General features: G+C 31.4%; 1 protein-coding gene across 2 annotated transcripts in view; it reads left to right on the forward strand.

Annotated features, from left to right (window-relative positions):
• Positions 1-14909, forward strand: part of LOC135125789 (UNC93-like protein) — a 144429-nt gene that overhangs the window by 106623 nt on the left and 22897 nt on the right. For both annotated transcript variants that reach the window (XM_064051471.1, XM_064051472.1), the window contains exon 2: positions 2824-3090. In XM_064051471.1, coding sequence (XP_063907541.1) covers positions 2824-3090 — 267 coding nt within the window. The remainder of the gene's footprint in view (positions 1-2823; positions 3091-14909) is intronic.

Here is a 14909-nt window from a genome sequence, read left to right on the forward strand (position 1 = left end):
GGCGGAGCGTAATTGCAAAATCGATATTTCCCTATACAAATTTACCGTTTTAAACATGTCTTAAGTTTCTTGTTATGAAAAGACGACTACACACATTAAGAAAAAAAGGCAAAATGTGAGCTTCGCCCACCAGCCCTATCTCAGTTGTGATGTTTTTTTTATACGTCGGAAGCCAAGGGGGCGGAACGTAATTACAAAATCCTTATTTCTCTACAAGAAATAAAAAACATGTTTTTGAATATTGTGTTGTTCAAAGAATAGTGCGTATATTAAGAAAAAAACAAGCCAGAAAGTAAACCCGACCACCCATATCCATCCCAAGCTCAATTGTGATGAATTTTTCAGTCATTATCAGACCGAAGGGCGGAGCTTAACTGAAAAATCGATACATTGCTACAAAAATTTACCATTTTAACCATGTTTTACCTTTCTTGTTGTGAAAAGAAGACGACACATATTAAGAAAAAAATGTAAACCCTTGTATTTTATAATACCTAATTTGATTTTCGTGGAATTAGTGCTGTCAGTCAGAAAAATATCCCCCTACTTCAGGGGATTTTCCTTCAAGTTGGCAGCACTACAAGCTCCCACAATTTCATTGGTTAAACCCAACGTCAACAGCAACGTAATACCTTTTAATAAATACTTAATTAATATTTTTCTGGTTAGGATATATATACAAATTTTGTCTATATTCTGTAATTAATAGATCAAGATTTCCGTCCAAGGTATCAAAGAAGCGCGTTATGTAAATCCTAAGACAAACTGTACAATTGTATTTATTTTTTTGAAAACTCTGAGGTTAAATTAAATATATGGACAATAATGGACATATTATTAAGCCAGAGATAAAAAAGAATATGACACCTATAAATTTTAAAAAAGATTTACATTGCAAAATTTTGAAATTTAGGAAAAATTTTTGAGCGGTACAGACACATGTCAACGAGATATCGATGTTTCCATATTCCACGCACTCACCCCTACTTTTTTCATAGGAAATGTCATGTGCCAAAATCAGTCTTATCTTACTGCCGCCCACCCGCCCCCTATTTTCTCAGAGGATATGTCATTTGCCAAAGTATGACTTACCTTACCAAGCACTACCCCCTCCCACCCGCCCTTTATTTTCTCAGACGGTAGTACTTACTAATACTTGCTAAGATAAGTCTTATTTTCGAAAATGACATATCTTCTGAGAAAATAAGGGCATGTGGGCGGGGCTAGCACTCCCTAAGATAACACTGATTTTAACTCTATTAAACTTTTAAAAAAGATTTAGGACCAAAACACCAGACTCCTTTAAACTTATCCGAAAATAAAACACCAGGGGATCTAAAATTAACTGCGAATATTTTAAACATAGGGTATTGAAAACTTTGAAAATTTTTGATACGTCAAAAATGTTTAACTGATTACAAACTTAAAAATGAGTAAAATGGTACATTTTTGCAAGGAAACATGAACTTTGCAATTATGGGGCAAAGCCTAATTGCAAAATAAATATTTCCTTATACAAATTTTCCATATTAAACATGTTTTAAGTTTCATGTTGTGAAAAGAAGTCTACACATTTTATAGCAAAAAGGCAAAATATAGGCCCACCCACCCGCCCTATCTCAATTGTGATGATTTTTTTTATTCGCCATGAATCAAGGAGGCGGAGATTAACTGCAAAATACTTATTTCTTTACAAGAAATTAAAAACGTGTTCTTGAGTATCGCGTTGTTCAAAGAATACTGTGTATATTAACAAAAAAAGCTAAAATATAAACCCCGCCCACCCACCCCGTCTCAATTGTGATAATTTTTGTATTCTTAGAAACTTAAAACACGTTTAATAATAACGATTTTGCAATAAAATTCCGCTCCCGACATTAAAAAAAATCATCACAATTGAGGCTTTCTTATATTTTGCCCTTTTTTTAATATACCTACGTACGCGTCTTTTCAGAACTAGAAACTTAGACTTAGACTCAGACTTCTAAAATAATTTACAAATTGTGTTATACAATTTCGAAAACTTTTACAAAAACCTGTACATGTTAAAAATATATGTACACTGATAAACCACAAGTGTGAGACATCGTGATTAAATTTTTTTGAGAGAGAAACAGATAAATTTCGATTAGTAAATTTAGTGTGTAGGATAACTTTATGAATTATGAATTTGCAAGATTTCAGAGCGAGCGTTTTATACTTTATAAGATACATTTTTATAATTTTGATTTTTTTCAAATACAAGAATAAAAAATTTAGGGCCAGGTTATACTGCGGTTAAATGAATCACGCATAATCTTATAAAATTCAAATAGGATTGAGATGACGTCATCAAATTATTGGTGGAGACGAATAAACAACACACGTCAACGAGATATCGATGTTTCCATATTCAGCCAGCTCTCAAACATCGAGAAAAAATTAAATCGATGGTTTTTTACGCTGAGGAAATAAAAAGATATTGTAAGACCCACCACTGACCCGGAAATGACCAGCATTTAGGCAAGATTTCTATCATTACTACTAAGACCAAGTAATGATTATTATTATTGTTATTATTTAAACACCGTTAAATTTTAAATCAAATGATATTGGTCTAAAATTTTTTTTTGATGGTTTATTCGCTGTAATACACAAAAAACACAAAATAAAGTTAAGATTTTTCCTGGTAATAAAGTTTGCGTGGAATTAAAAAAAAAATGCGCAAACTTAAAACTTTACGCAGACAAGACAAAACAAAACCTTTGGAAGCCGTCACTCCATATAAAACCCAATCAATTTCCAGCTCGCTTGATGCATTAATACTAGAACTTGTGGTTGCAGAGGTCAGCAGGTCATGGATGCCAAATTCCACCGCGTCAAAACTAAAGACACCGATGACGACGAATTCGCCCCGAGCGAAATCTACAGGATATGGAAGAATGTCCTTGTGATCGGCTTCGCTTTTATGATCCACTTCACGGCCTTCTGGGGCACCTCCAACTTGCAGAGTTCCGTCAACGCGGACGACGCTTTGGGAACATTCACTTTGGCTGCCATCTACGCATCTCTAATTTTATCCAACATCTTCCTCCCGACTATCGTAATCAGGTAAGGAACTCGCTTAATATGCGCGCTTGTGGAGTTTATTAGGCGAACTCAGCACACAGTTAGCATCGGTAATTATTATTGTAGATGAGGAGTTCACCTGAGGCCTGTGTGGTTATGAATTGACAGCCTGTGTGAATTAGATGACAGAGATGTGTTTGATGTGTTAAGGCAAGCGTAGGAGTGAGCGTAGTAATTGCGAGGTCCAAAAGACTTTTGAGATACACGTTATGCTTAAATGAATAATTGTAACCAGTAATAACTCTAATTTATTGTGGATATGTTATACAGACGACGTTACATTTCTGGAATGTTGTGTGACTGGTTAATAGACGAACATTGTTGAATTGATTGAAAATTTTGAAAAAAAATCTAGAAAGTGAGTGGCGCTGCTTAAAGTTTAAGTACTAAGGCAATCAAGTTTGGACAAGAACAAATTTGCAAGAGTGGCACTGACTTTCTAATGAAATGACAATTCCCGGCGAAAAGGTGCAAGTAATAAAAACGATACTAACAATAGATGAACAATATAAAGATATATGCGTAACAACAATCACATATGAATAATAGGATAACAAAATTAGATAAACAATTGAACTTTTAAACTTTTTTAACACCAAAAATATAAGGTTACGATACTTCTCATCAAAATTGTGTGATGGGACATTTTAATAAAGTAACTTACGCTTGGAAAATAAAAATATGATTATTTGTATGTTTCTAGAGATTCCTGTGGAGCTTGTTTTTCTGAATTCATTAATGTGTCATATTTTAATCACCCATATTCTGCCATTGTCTTTGATTCGAACGCATTATATTACGAAAACACACTCTTTTTGAAATAAAAAGAACAGTTTCTGTTCACTATTTTTTTTTTATAGTGGACAGAAAAGTTGCTCCAAAAATATGAATGCATTGATAAAACGCAAGACTATGCCTGTGTTTTCGTGAGTTTTCCCATTGGAAAATTTTTAGATCAACATTCCAGCAAGGACTTGTATATCAATTCCGTCAGGTATATGGAATAGTAATAATAAAAAAATCGAGACGCAAACCAGAGCGCCTCCACAGGTCTATGAATCAGCCTTAAGTAGCCTACGTATTAAGTGACTAGAAGAAGAGGCTGAAACAATAAAAAATACAATAGTAATAAGAAAGATGAGGTAGATTCATAACCCACAAATACAAGAGTATATCATTTTGTAAAATTAAAATTTCGTTAACTAAATAAAACTTTAACATGGAGTCATAAAAGAAAAATCCATTAAAGCATAACTAACTAAACACTATAGAAGCTGTTCAAAATTCCTGCTTTTTGTAAGTAAGCTCGTAATGTTTCCAAATTTTGATCATTTTTTGTAAAAATAAGCTAAGTTTAGTGTTTTTCTAGTTTTATGAGCAAAGAGTAGCCCCGCCCACCCACCCCTTCGCCATTCCAGTGACTACTCTTAATATTGTTCAGTTCTATCTTAACAAGTTTTAGCCCCGCCTACCCGGCCCTCATTTCCTTGGAGGATATATCATTTACCAAAATCAGTCTTACCTTATCAAACACCGGCCCCGCCCACCCGCCCTGTATTTTCTTAGAAGGTATATCATTTGCCACAATCAGTCTTATCTTAGGGAATCCTAGCGCCACTCACGCATCCTTTATTTTTTTAAAGAGTAGGCAGAATCTTTTATAAGCAAGCAATAACTCCGCCCACTTACCCCCTCTTCATTACAGTGATTACTCTTAATATTTTTCAGTCATTTATCAAAATCAATCTACTACTACTAGCCCCTCCCTCCCGCCCTCTATTTTCTTAGAGGGTATGTCATTTGCCACAATCAGTTTTATCTCAGCAAGTACTACCTACGATAAAACTAGTTTTATGTTAGCAAGTACAAACTAAGATAAAACTGATTTTGGCAAATGGCATACCTCCTAAGATAAAAGCGGGTGGGTGGGCGGGGCTACTAGCTGCTAAGATAACACTGACTTTGGCAAATGACACACCTTCTAAGAAAAGAGAGGATGGGTGATAGGCGGTGCTAGTACCTGCTAAGATAAGACTGATTTTGGCAAATGAGATATGACTTAAATTACGTCTCCTAAGAAATTTAATTAAATTATTATAAAAAAGACACTGGAGGCTCCAAAGCACTTCAAATTCTTTCCAAGCAGGAATACCTAGAACTTCAAGATTGCTCTAAATTTTTCAAAAAAAAAAACGGGTTCTTAAAATTGACTCAAAAACGGGTCAGCTCAGAATTTTCCATAAATAGAACACCAAAGTCCTCCAAAATTCTTTTAAACAATTTACAAAAAAATTTCCATGGGCTCGCAAAATAATACACCATGGCTGCCCAAACACTGCGGCACCCAAGACTTTTTCAAATTGGTAAAAAATAAAATACTGAAAGCTCAAAATACAGGGTTATTAGGCAACCCAATATACCGATTCCACCTGAGAGTTGGGAATAAATTGTCAAGCTTTGAAATTATTTTATATCCTATAAAATTGGATAAAAATAATATTTTTAACAAAATTTGGTATCGTTTAACCAAAATCAGTCACGTCAATCTGTTTAGTTTAACACTTTTGATCATTTATTAAACCTACAAAATGGGTTTGATTTATTCGGGTTCGAATGTGATCAACTGATTCTAAAATTATTCGTGCTTTAGGAAATTAACTGAATACTGGTTGTCAAGCTTTGATCTCTTTTTATTGATAAAACCATGAAAAAGTTGAATTAATTTACTCTGGTTTGAATGTGATCAATTACAGTGAAATATATCCAGCATTTTTGAATTGAGTTTATCAACTTGGATTGGTGCAGTGTAATACTAAAAATAACAGTATTGTATTCCCAAACTTTTTTGGGCAAATGGAATGAGCCGTTCCTGATTTAATCAATAAAATAAATTGACACATTCATTAATTTTTTTGAGCCACCTGTTTAAGCTAATCTAAAAAATATGAATCCAATGATAAATTACAAATAACAAGTCATCATATTTTGTAACCTTCGGGTACATTTAGGAATTTAACTTGTTACCATGGAAATTTACATTTTAACACCTTTAAATTTCACAAAGAGTTTTAACAAAAATTTCTCAATTTTATCTTAACAAACACTAGACCCGCCCACCCGCCCCCTATTTTCCCAGAGGATATGTCATTTGTCAAAATCGGCTTTATCTTACCAAGTACTAGCCCCACCCACCCACCCCTATTTTTTTTCAGAGTATATGTCATTTGCCAAAATCAGTCTTATCTTACCAAGTACTACTGCCGACCACCCGCCCCCTATTTTCTCAGAGGGTAGTACTTACTAGTACTTGCTAAGATAAGTCTTATTTTGGTAAATAACATATCTTCTGAGAAAATAGGGGCGGGTGGGCGGGGCTAGCACTCGCAACGATAACACTGATTTTGACTCGATCAAACTTGTAAAAAAGATTTAGCAACAAAACACCAGACTCCTTTAAACTTATCCGAAAATAAAACACCAGGGGATCTAAAATTAACTGCGAATATTTTAAACAAAGGGTATTGCAAACTTTGACAATTTTTGATACGTCAAAAATTTTTAACTTATTACAAACTTAAAAATGAGCAAAATGGTACATTTTGCAAGGAAATATGAATTTTGGAATTATGGGGCGAAGCCTAATTGCAAAATAAATATTTCCTTATACAAATTTTCCATATTCAACATGTCTACACATATTAATACAAAAAGGCAAAATGTAAGCCCACCCACCCGCCTTATCTCAATTGTGATGATTTTTTTTATTCACCATGAATCAAGGAGGCAGACATTAACTGCAAAATACTTATTTCTTTACAAGAAATTAAAAACATGTTTTTGAGTATCGTGTTGTTCAAACAATACTGTGTATATTCAGAAAAAAGCCAAAATATAAACCCCGCCCACCCACCCCATCGCAATTGTGATGATTTTTTTATTCATAGAAACTCAAAACACATTTAAAATACAAATAAAATAAATAACGATTTTGCAATTCACTTCCGCTCCTTTGGTTCCCTACAATAAAAAAAATCATCACAATTGAGGCTTTCTTTTATTTTGCCCTTTTTTTAATATACGTACGCGTCTTTTCAGAACTAGAAACTTAGACTCAGACTCATACTTCTAAAATAATTTACAAATTGTGTTATACAATTTCGAAAACTTTTACAAAAACCTCTACATCTTAAAAATATATGTACACTGATACAAGTCTATTTTAAACCAGATTAATCTAACAAAATTTTGAGATAACGTGATTAATAATTTTTTTTAAGAGAAACAGATAAATTTTGAGTAGTAAATTTAGTGTGTCTACGATAACTTTATGAATTATGAATTTGCAAGATTTCAGAGCGAGCGTTTTATATTTTATAAGATACATTTTTATAATTTTGATTTTTTTCAAATATCTAGATGTGAAACAGGATAAAAAATAAAGACGAGTTAATAAACTACAAGAATAGAAACATATAGGGCCAGCTTACACTGCGATTAAATTAATCACGCATAATCTTATAAAATTGAAATAGGATTTCCTTAGCAAAATTTTGAGATGACGTCATTAGCGTGTAATCAAGATTATCGTAGAGTATACCCAAAATTACCCTCAATTTGCATGGAATGACTAACACAATGTTAAATACTTAATGCCTTATCACAAATTTTAAATAAGATCATTTTATTAGACAAATTATAACATTTGTTTCTACAAATATAAAGGTAGCAAACGCACCGCGAACAAAACATCTGGAGATCTTTTTTTTCAAATATTAATTTCGTGATTTTTAAAAAAACGTTATGTTGATAAGAAAGTTGTTGTTAGAGAAGACTAATAAATTATATCTTATCAATCAAAATTATCTTGCTAAAATAAAAAAAAATCGTTGTATATAAAGGGGAACATTACATTATAACTTAAAAGCAAATTTGTTTAAAAGGAATTTTAGATAACGTTATCAAATTTAGCAAGCATAAAAATGCAAATTTTTAGCTAGCTTGTAACCATCTACACACATTCCTGAAGTATTCTTAAAATGTTACGTTAATCAGTCCAACAGTTTCGGAGATGATCTGTCTAATGAAACCATCAACAGACAAACTGACGACAGCTGGACGGACAAACAAACGGGAAGGGGTAATTCAACATTTCCGTGTTCTATAAGCACTGAAACGTACATTAAATTAGACGCAAAATGACATGAAATTAGTCCAGGGCGAATCATTTTCATTTTCAGTTTTACCAGTAATAATATAATCGATTGTCTCTTTATGCATCATAGTTTTGTTCTTACAACATAAATTACTTTCAAATTTTTATTTGAAACAATTAAAAGTCAATATCAATGAATATTTTAATTATTCAAACATAACAAAAACTTGATCCAACCAGATAATTTCGACGTCAATTTTCAGACAAACGAAGCTGATTCTAATTTTTAAATACACATACAATTTCGGCGAACTTTGTAGCTTTATGACTTATGAGTCATTAATATTTTTTTATCTTAAAATCTAAAATGTTTTATGGACATATTCTTAGAAGCGAATTATCTACCTAAGGTTTTAAGATCTTTTGGTTTCACAGTAAATTTGAGTCAAAGTTAAAACGAACGCGACTTACTGATGAAAACAACATAAAAATCGTCAAGTCATTGATGCGAAAATTCCTTGATCCCATCACAAAAATCGTTTTTGTTCAGTTTTAGTTTTAAATTTAGGATCGTGTCGAATGGGTCGTAAAAATCGTTTTATAACTTGTTTATTTCATTTCAATTTGTCACGTATCACATAAGCATAATTACCCATATAAAATACATAAAACGGGGTTAACGTTTCTGGGTTTTGATTTTTCAGATCATATATCAATCTTACAAAAATAAGCAAATAATCTTCTATTTTCCAGAACAAAAATTAAAATGTGCATTTGAAACAATGTCTAGTTACTGCGTGCGTCAAACATCCAAGCTTGTTTCATGTGACATTGAAAAACTAACCCATTATATTTTCATTAAACTTTTAACGAAGCGCCTGAAGCAAAATTTTATAATTTGTCTCGCGTCATGTGTCCGCACTGCCCGAACTCAAACCGAATGATTAAGGACATTGTAAGGTTCTTTCGTTCGAGTTTGATATACACGTCGATTGATTTTTCAGACAGGAAAAACGAAACGCTCCCTAATCAGGATAAATGTTAACGTTAAGTTTGAACCTTTGTATGAATCACGCTTAAACCACATTTCTACTACTTTCTGCGTCCTTGGTATAGTATAAACGTTTAGCGTAGTAATTGAACCATATCTTCACCGATCTTGGTAAAAAAAACGGACCAGACCAAGGTCGGATTAAAAATATCTTAATTATATGTATCCAATTGTTTTATATCTTGTTTATGTTCCTATTAAACTGCCATTATCACGGCATAATCAGTCAAAATTATGAATAAATAATTAAGTGGTTTTAAAATGACTTAATTGTCTTTAGAGATGTAAATTAAAAGTTTTTACTCACAGCTGTATTCTTTTTATTTAAAGTTGACGAAATTTTAAAATGTAAGTTCCTCTAATAACATTTTTTTATTTTTGCATGACATAAGTTAAAAAGTTGGTATTTGCATGCCCAGCCTTTAAACAGATGTAAATGTAAATTATAAGATACATTTAAATTTTTGGTACTTATACGATACCTCTTGCGATTTTTTTACTAAAAAGTATTTTTACGTCAGACGTCCTTGTAGAAGGATTTAAAAGTAACTCAACCACTTCTGTTTATACTTGAACTTGAAATAGTGCGATGTTTTTGTAATATTAGCATTTAGAAAACGGGATTTACTTTTGGAGAAAAAAGCTTCCGAAAATTATTTTTGCACACACTTTCTTGTGTTATGTCTACTTAGTACGTAGTACCTACTTCTTTCCATATTTTTTTCGTCAGATTAATAAAAAACGACAAATTGAAGAACAATGAATCAACAACTGATTATTATTAGCTCCGAGAACACGTTTTATGATAAACCTTGTATATTCGTCTCTTTCCCCTGCCCCTACCACATAATGTATTTAACTCAAACATAGAAGCAACCTGACTGATTTTGTGGTTTTTCGTATTAATTATTACCCGTTGTTTTCATATTCGAGTTCGGCATTAAACTATTGATCTGTAAACAAACTTCTATGACTATTAATACCAAAAGCAAGTTCTGTTAAACTAAAATTGCCTAAGTGTAGTCCCCAATAAAACATTGCACAATTAGTGAACATTAATTTAAATATATATTGCATTCCGCAAAAAAATACAAAAGCTCCACAACTAGTTATTCCTTGATTGCAGCGATTGCCACATTAATACTTTTTAAAATTCTGTTCATGCAGATTCAAATTTGTATGTAAAGGGTATCAAAACACAAATGAAATTACAATAATTGTGCATCTCAATTGTGATGCGGAACGCAGTAATTCAGGAAAACCTCATCCCGTTTATCATTTAAGTGGTTGAAACCAGCAGTAACCCGGCACCTCCACCATTATTTGACATGCACTTTAAATGGGTTTTCGCATTAATAATAATGTCTCCCTGCTAGTCCATCCAACGTAATGTAAAGACACAATTCTAACGAATTTACTTTATTTTTAAAATAGTCTTGTTACTGTTTTAAATTTTTTTGGTTTTTACAAAGCTAACACAAAAATTAATTTCATTTATCTTTTTTTGATTTGTTTTTTGGGTGTAATCGAACTAGACAAAAGTGTAAATATTAAGTATCCTATAATAATGTTCCGAAGCAGTGTTTAACTTGTAAACAAAATTGTATCATAGCGTAAAAACAACGCATGCAACGTTGAAATTTAAAATTTTATGGTGACCCGAATCAACGTCAAAAACAGCGCAACGTGAAATCGCGATAATATTTGCAGAGCATTATTGATTTTAAAAATCGTTTCCACATGTCATAATTTTTATGTGACAATTATATTACTACAGAACAAGGTAGAAGGGCAACTGGTTACTTTTCACAAGTATTTAAAAATAATTAAAAATTGGTTTCATCATGTCTGAGCTCTCATTCAGAAAATGCAAAGCGGTTACTCTTGACCCGCTCCCTTAAATTGTCGAAATTACCTTTGTTGCGAAATATACATACATGTAGCTTACACTCCCTACTTACAGAGTTCTTTAACAATATTAATACTCGTAATAAATATTAATTGTCCAACAGAAATTGCTTTCGAGTCACAGCACAATATATCAGTTTATACGAGTATAGCGTAACCCAGGCAATCATAAATTGCGTTTTTTTTTTTTTTTTTCTTATAGCCTTATATATTTCATACAAAATTTAAAGATGTAAAAATAAAATTACTTAATCATCTACTTTTTCAACAAATCGTTAAACTTCTATTTTAATGTGATTCTAAATGCTCTCCTTTAAAACATTTACATTAACATTAGTTAGCTGATTGATTTCTATAACTGATTTAATTACTGTATTTTAAATAATTAAATTTAACAGGATCAACAATCGATTTTATTACTTACAGGGTTTTCTGTATTTTAATTTGAATTAGTCAATTTATTTTATTGATTTCCCAGAAAATGTTGGGAATACAATACAGTATAACCTCAATAATCCGAACCCACAATTATCCGAACATCCAGTAATCCGAACTGAACGTGCACCTAGTTACAAAAATGACGCAAGATGTTCTTTCTATAGGTAATTTTTTGAAATTTTTAAAAATTGTGATTTTTCAATGCTCTGAATTAATTATCTAATTCTGGAAAAAAAGGTAAAGCTATCGAAGAAATGAGGCCGGAAGTGACTTCTGCGCTTCGAAATCTACAAGAAAAAATATTTAGTTAAATTTCGAAAATCCTCGAAAATGGGTCGAAATTTGCTAGTATTTGCCAAATAACCTAGCTTCTAAGAAAATAAAAGGCGGGTGGGCCAGGCTAGTATATGCTAAAATAAAACTCATTACTCTTCTAAGAAAAGGTACTAGCCCCGCCCACCCTTATATTGACAAGTACTAGCCCCGCCCACCCACCCTTATTTTCTTAGAGAATATCTCTTGCCAAAATCAGTCTTAGCGTAGTGAGTACTACTAGATTCTTCAGTTTTTCGATTTTTCAACTTTCGAATTTCTTAATTTGTTTTGATCTGTCTTTCTATTTTTGATTTCTCTGGGCAACTAAAAAAAAACTTTCGATTGTTTAATTTTACAATTTTGGCAGTTTTCCGATTTCTCAATTATTTGATTTTTAAAAATATCGAGAAAATAGATGTTTATTTTTTTTTTAATTTCGATTTTTGATTTTCTGTCACCAAGCTTTTTGGAGGGAAGTAAAAAGTAATTTTGATCAGCAATTTGCCGTGTTTACCGTAACTTTAAAACATCTGAAAATTTTGTTTCTAATTTTCAATTTTTCAAAATTTCGGTTCGAATAAATTTGTTCTTTTAGTTAAAAAATCGAAAAATGACAAATCGTGAAAAGGGAAAATTTTAACTCGAGAACTTGAAAAATTAAAAATCAAAAGATTCAAAAATTGTAAAGTTAAAACTTGAAAAATCAAAAGATTGGAATTAAAAACTGCAAAATTGTCAAACAAATTATCAAATGAAATATTCAAAAGTTGAAAAATCTATAAACAAAAAAAAATGAAAACTGGAATTTCGAATTCGATTTTATAAGATTTGTTTTTTTTCAATTTTTTCGATATTTCAGTTTTTGATTTTCCGATTATACAGTTGTACAATTTTCCGATTTCTCATTTATCCGATTTTTCAATTTGTCACTTTTTGATTTTTAATTTTTTTATTTTTAGCAAATGCTAACCCCACCCACCCAGACTTTATTTTCTTGGAAGAATAAGTCATTTGCTAAAATCACTCTTATCTTGGCAAGTAGTAGCCCCCCGCCCACCCGCCCTCTATTTTCTTAGAGAATATGTGATTTGCCAAAATCAGTCTCATCTTCACAAGTATTAGCCCCGCCCACCCACCCTTTACTTTCTTAGAAGAGTGGGTCATCTGCCAAAATCAGTCGTATCTTGACAAGTACTAGCCCCGCCCACCCAATATGTCATTTGCAAAAATCAGCCTCATACTTGCCAAGATAAGACTGATTTTGGCAGATGACCTACTTTTCTAAGAAAATAAAGGGTGGGTGGGCGGGGCTAGTACCTTTTCTTAGAAGAGTAGGTCATTTGTCAAAATGAGTCTTATTTTGGCAAATACTAGCCTGGCCCACCCACCTTTTATTTTCTTAGAAGGTAGATTATTTGGCAAGTACTACCATAGTGTAAAATTTCATTTTTGAAAATGTTGTCTAAAAATTCTGAAAAAATTCAGAGATGTATATATCCCGACGCGTAGTATTTCATAAGACTGATTTTGGTACTTTTGACATTTTCGATCATTTTTCAACTATGTATATCCAAAAATTAGTTGACGTAGAATTACTTCTTGTATATTTCGATAGCCAGAAGTCATTTTCGGCTTCGTTTCTTCGGAAATCTCTACCGTTTTTCTAAAATCGCTAATTGAAATACAACAATTATTAGAGTTTCGTCAAAATGGCTCTCTATAAAAATTTTGTAGATAAAAAAGGAAATTATTATTAATTTCTGTTCCATTATTCCATTATCAGTTTCCACTGCCACTCGACAGAAGAACATAATTAGGCCCGCCCACCCACCCGGTCTTCTTTCCGGTGACTGATTTTATCCGCTCTGAATGAAATGAATGATCTCATACTGAACAAAAATAAAATTAGTCGTTAGCAAAATTGATCCTAAAATTGAAAGAATGAAAAATTGACAAATCCAATTGAAAAAAAAAGTAAAAAACCGGAAAAGTGAAAATTAAAAACTGTAAAATTAAGGAACTGAAAAAATGATAAATTGAACTGATAAAAGATGAAACATCGAAATTTTGAAAATTCTAAAATTGAAAAAACTATAAAATTGAAAAGTGGAACAATAGAAAATTTGAAAAAACAAAAAATTAAAGTATCCAAAAACTGAAAATTTGAAAAATCGAAGAATTATTAAATTAAAAAATCGAAATACTAAAATTGAAGACACAAAAAATTGACAAATTGATTTAAAAACATGAAAAGTTGAAAAATAGAGAATGATAAAAATTTGAAAATTGAAAAATCAATAAATTAAAAATAGCAAAATCTTAAAATTGAAGAAACGAAAAATTGAGAAATCGCATTGAAAAAAAAGTTAAAAAAAGAAAATTTGAAAGTTTAAACCTGGGAATATCCAGAAATTAAAAATATACAAATTGGAAGGAATAGAAAAAATGTAAAATTAAAAAGCTGAAAAATTGCAAAATCCTAAAATTGAAGAAAGAAAATTGAAAAGTGAAGAAATAGATAAATTAGTAAAATGAAAAAAAGAAAAATTAAAGTACAATATCTGAAAACTGAAAATTTGTACGAAAAATGAAGAAATTCAAAAAATTGCAACATTTGTAGATTGAAAGAGTATAATGCTGAAAAATGGCAAAATTATAAAATGAAAATATCAAACAAATGGAAAATTGTAAAATCGAAAAACAACAAAATGCAAAAATGACCAACTTGAAAAATGAATTAATTCATAAAAAAAAAACAAGAATTGCAAAATCGTAAAAATGACAAATAAAAAAATTGCATAAACATAAAATAGACGTGCTGATTCCAAACATATAACATGTTTATGGTAACGGAGCAATATTTTCAGAAAATTCGGTGTGAAATTCAATTTTTTTGAAATTCTTAAAAATTCCGATATTTCAATGGACGATTCTAGA

The sequence above is a fragment of the Zophobas morio genome, unplaced genomic scaffold (assembly GCF_036711695.1).
Source record: "Zophobas morio isolate AGI-343-1 ecotype UQ-CSIRO unplaced genomic scaffold, CSIRO_AGI_Zmor_V1 ptg000009l, whole genome shotgun sequence".
In the NCBI taxonomy this organism is placed as follows: domain Eukaryota; kingdom Metazoa; phylum Arthropoda; class Insecta; order Coleoptera; family Tenebrionidae; genus Zophobas; species Zophobas morio.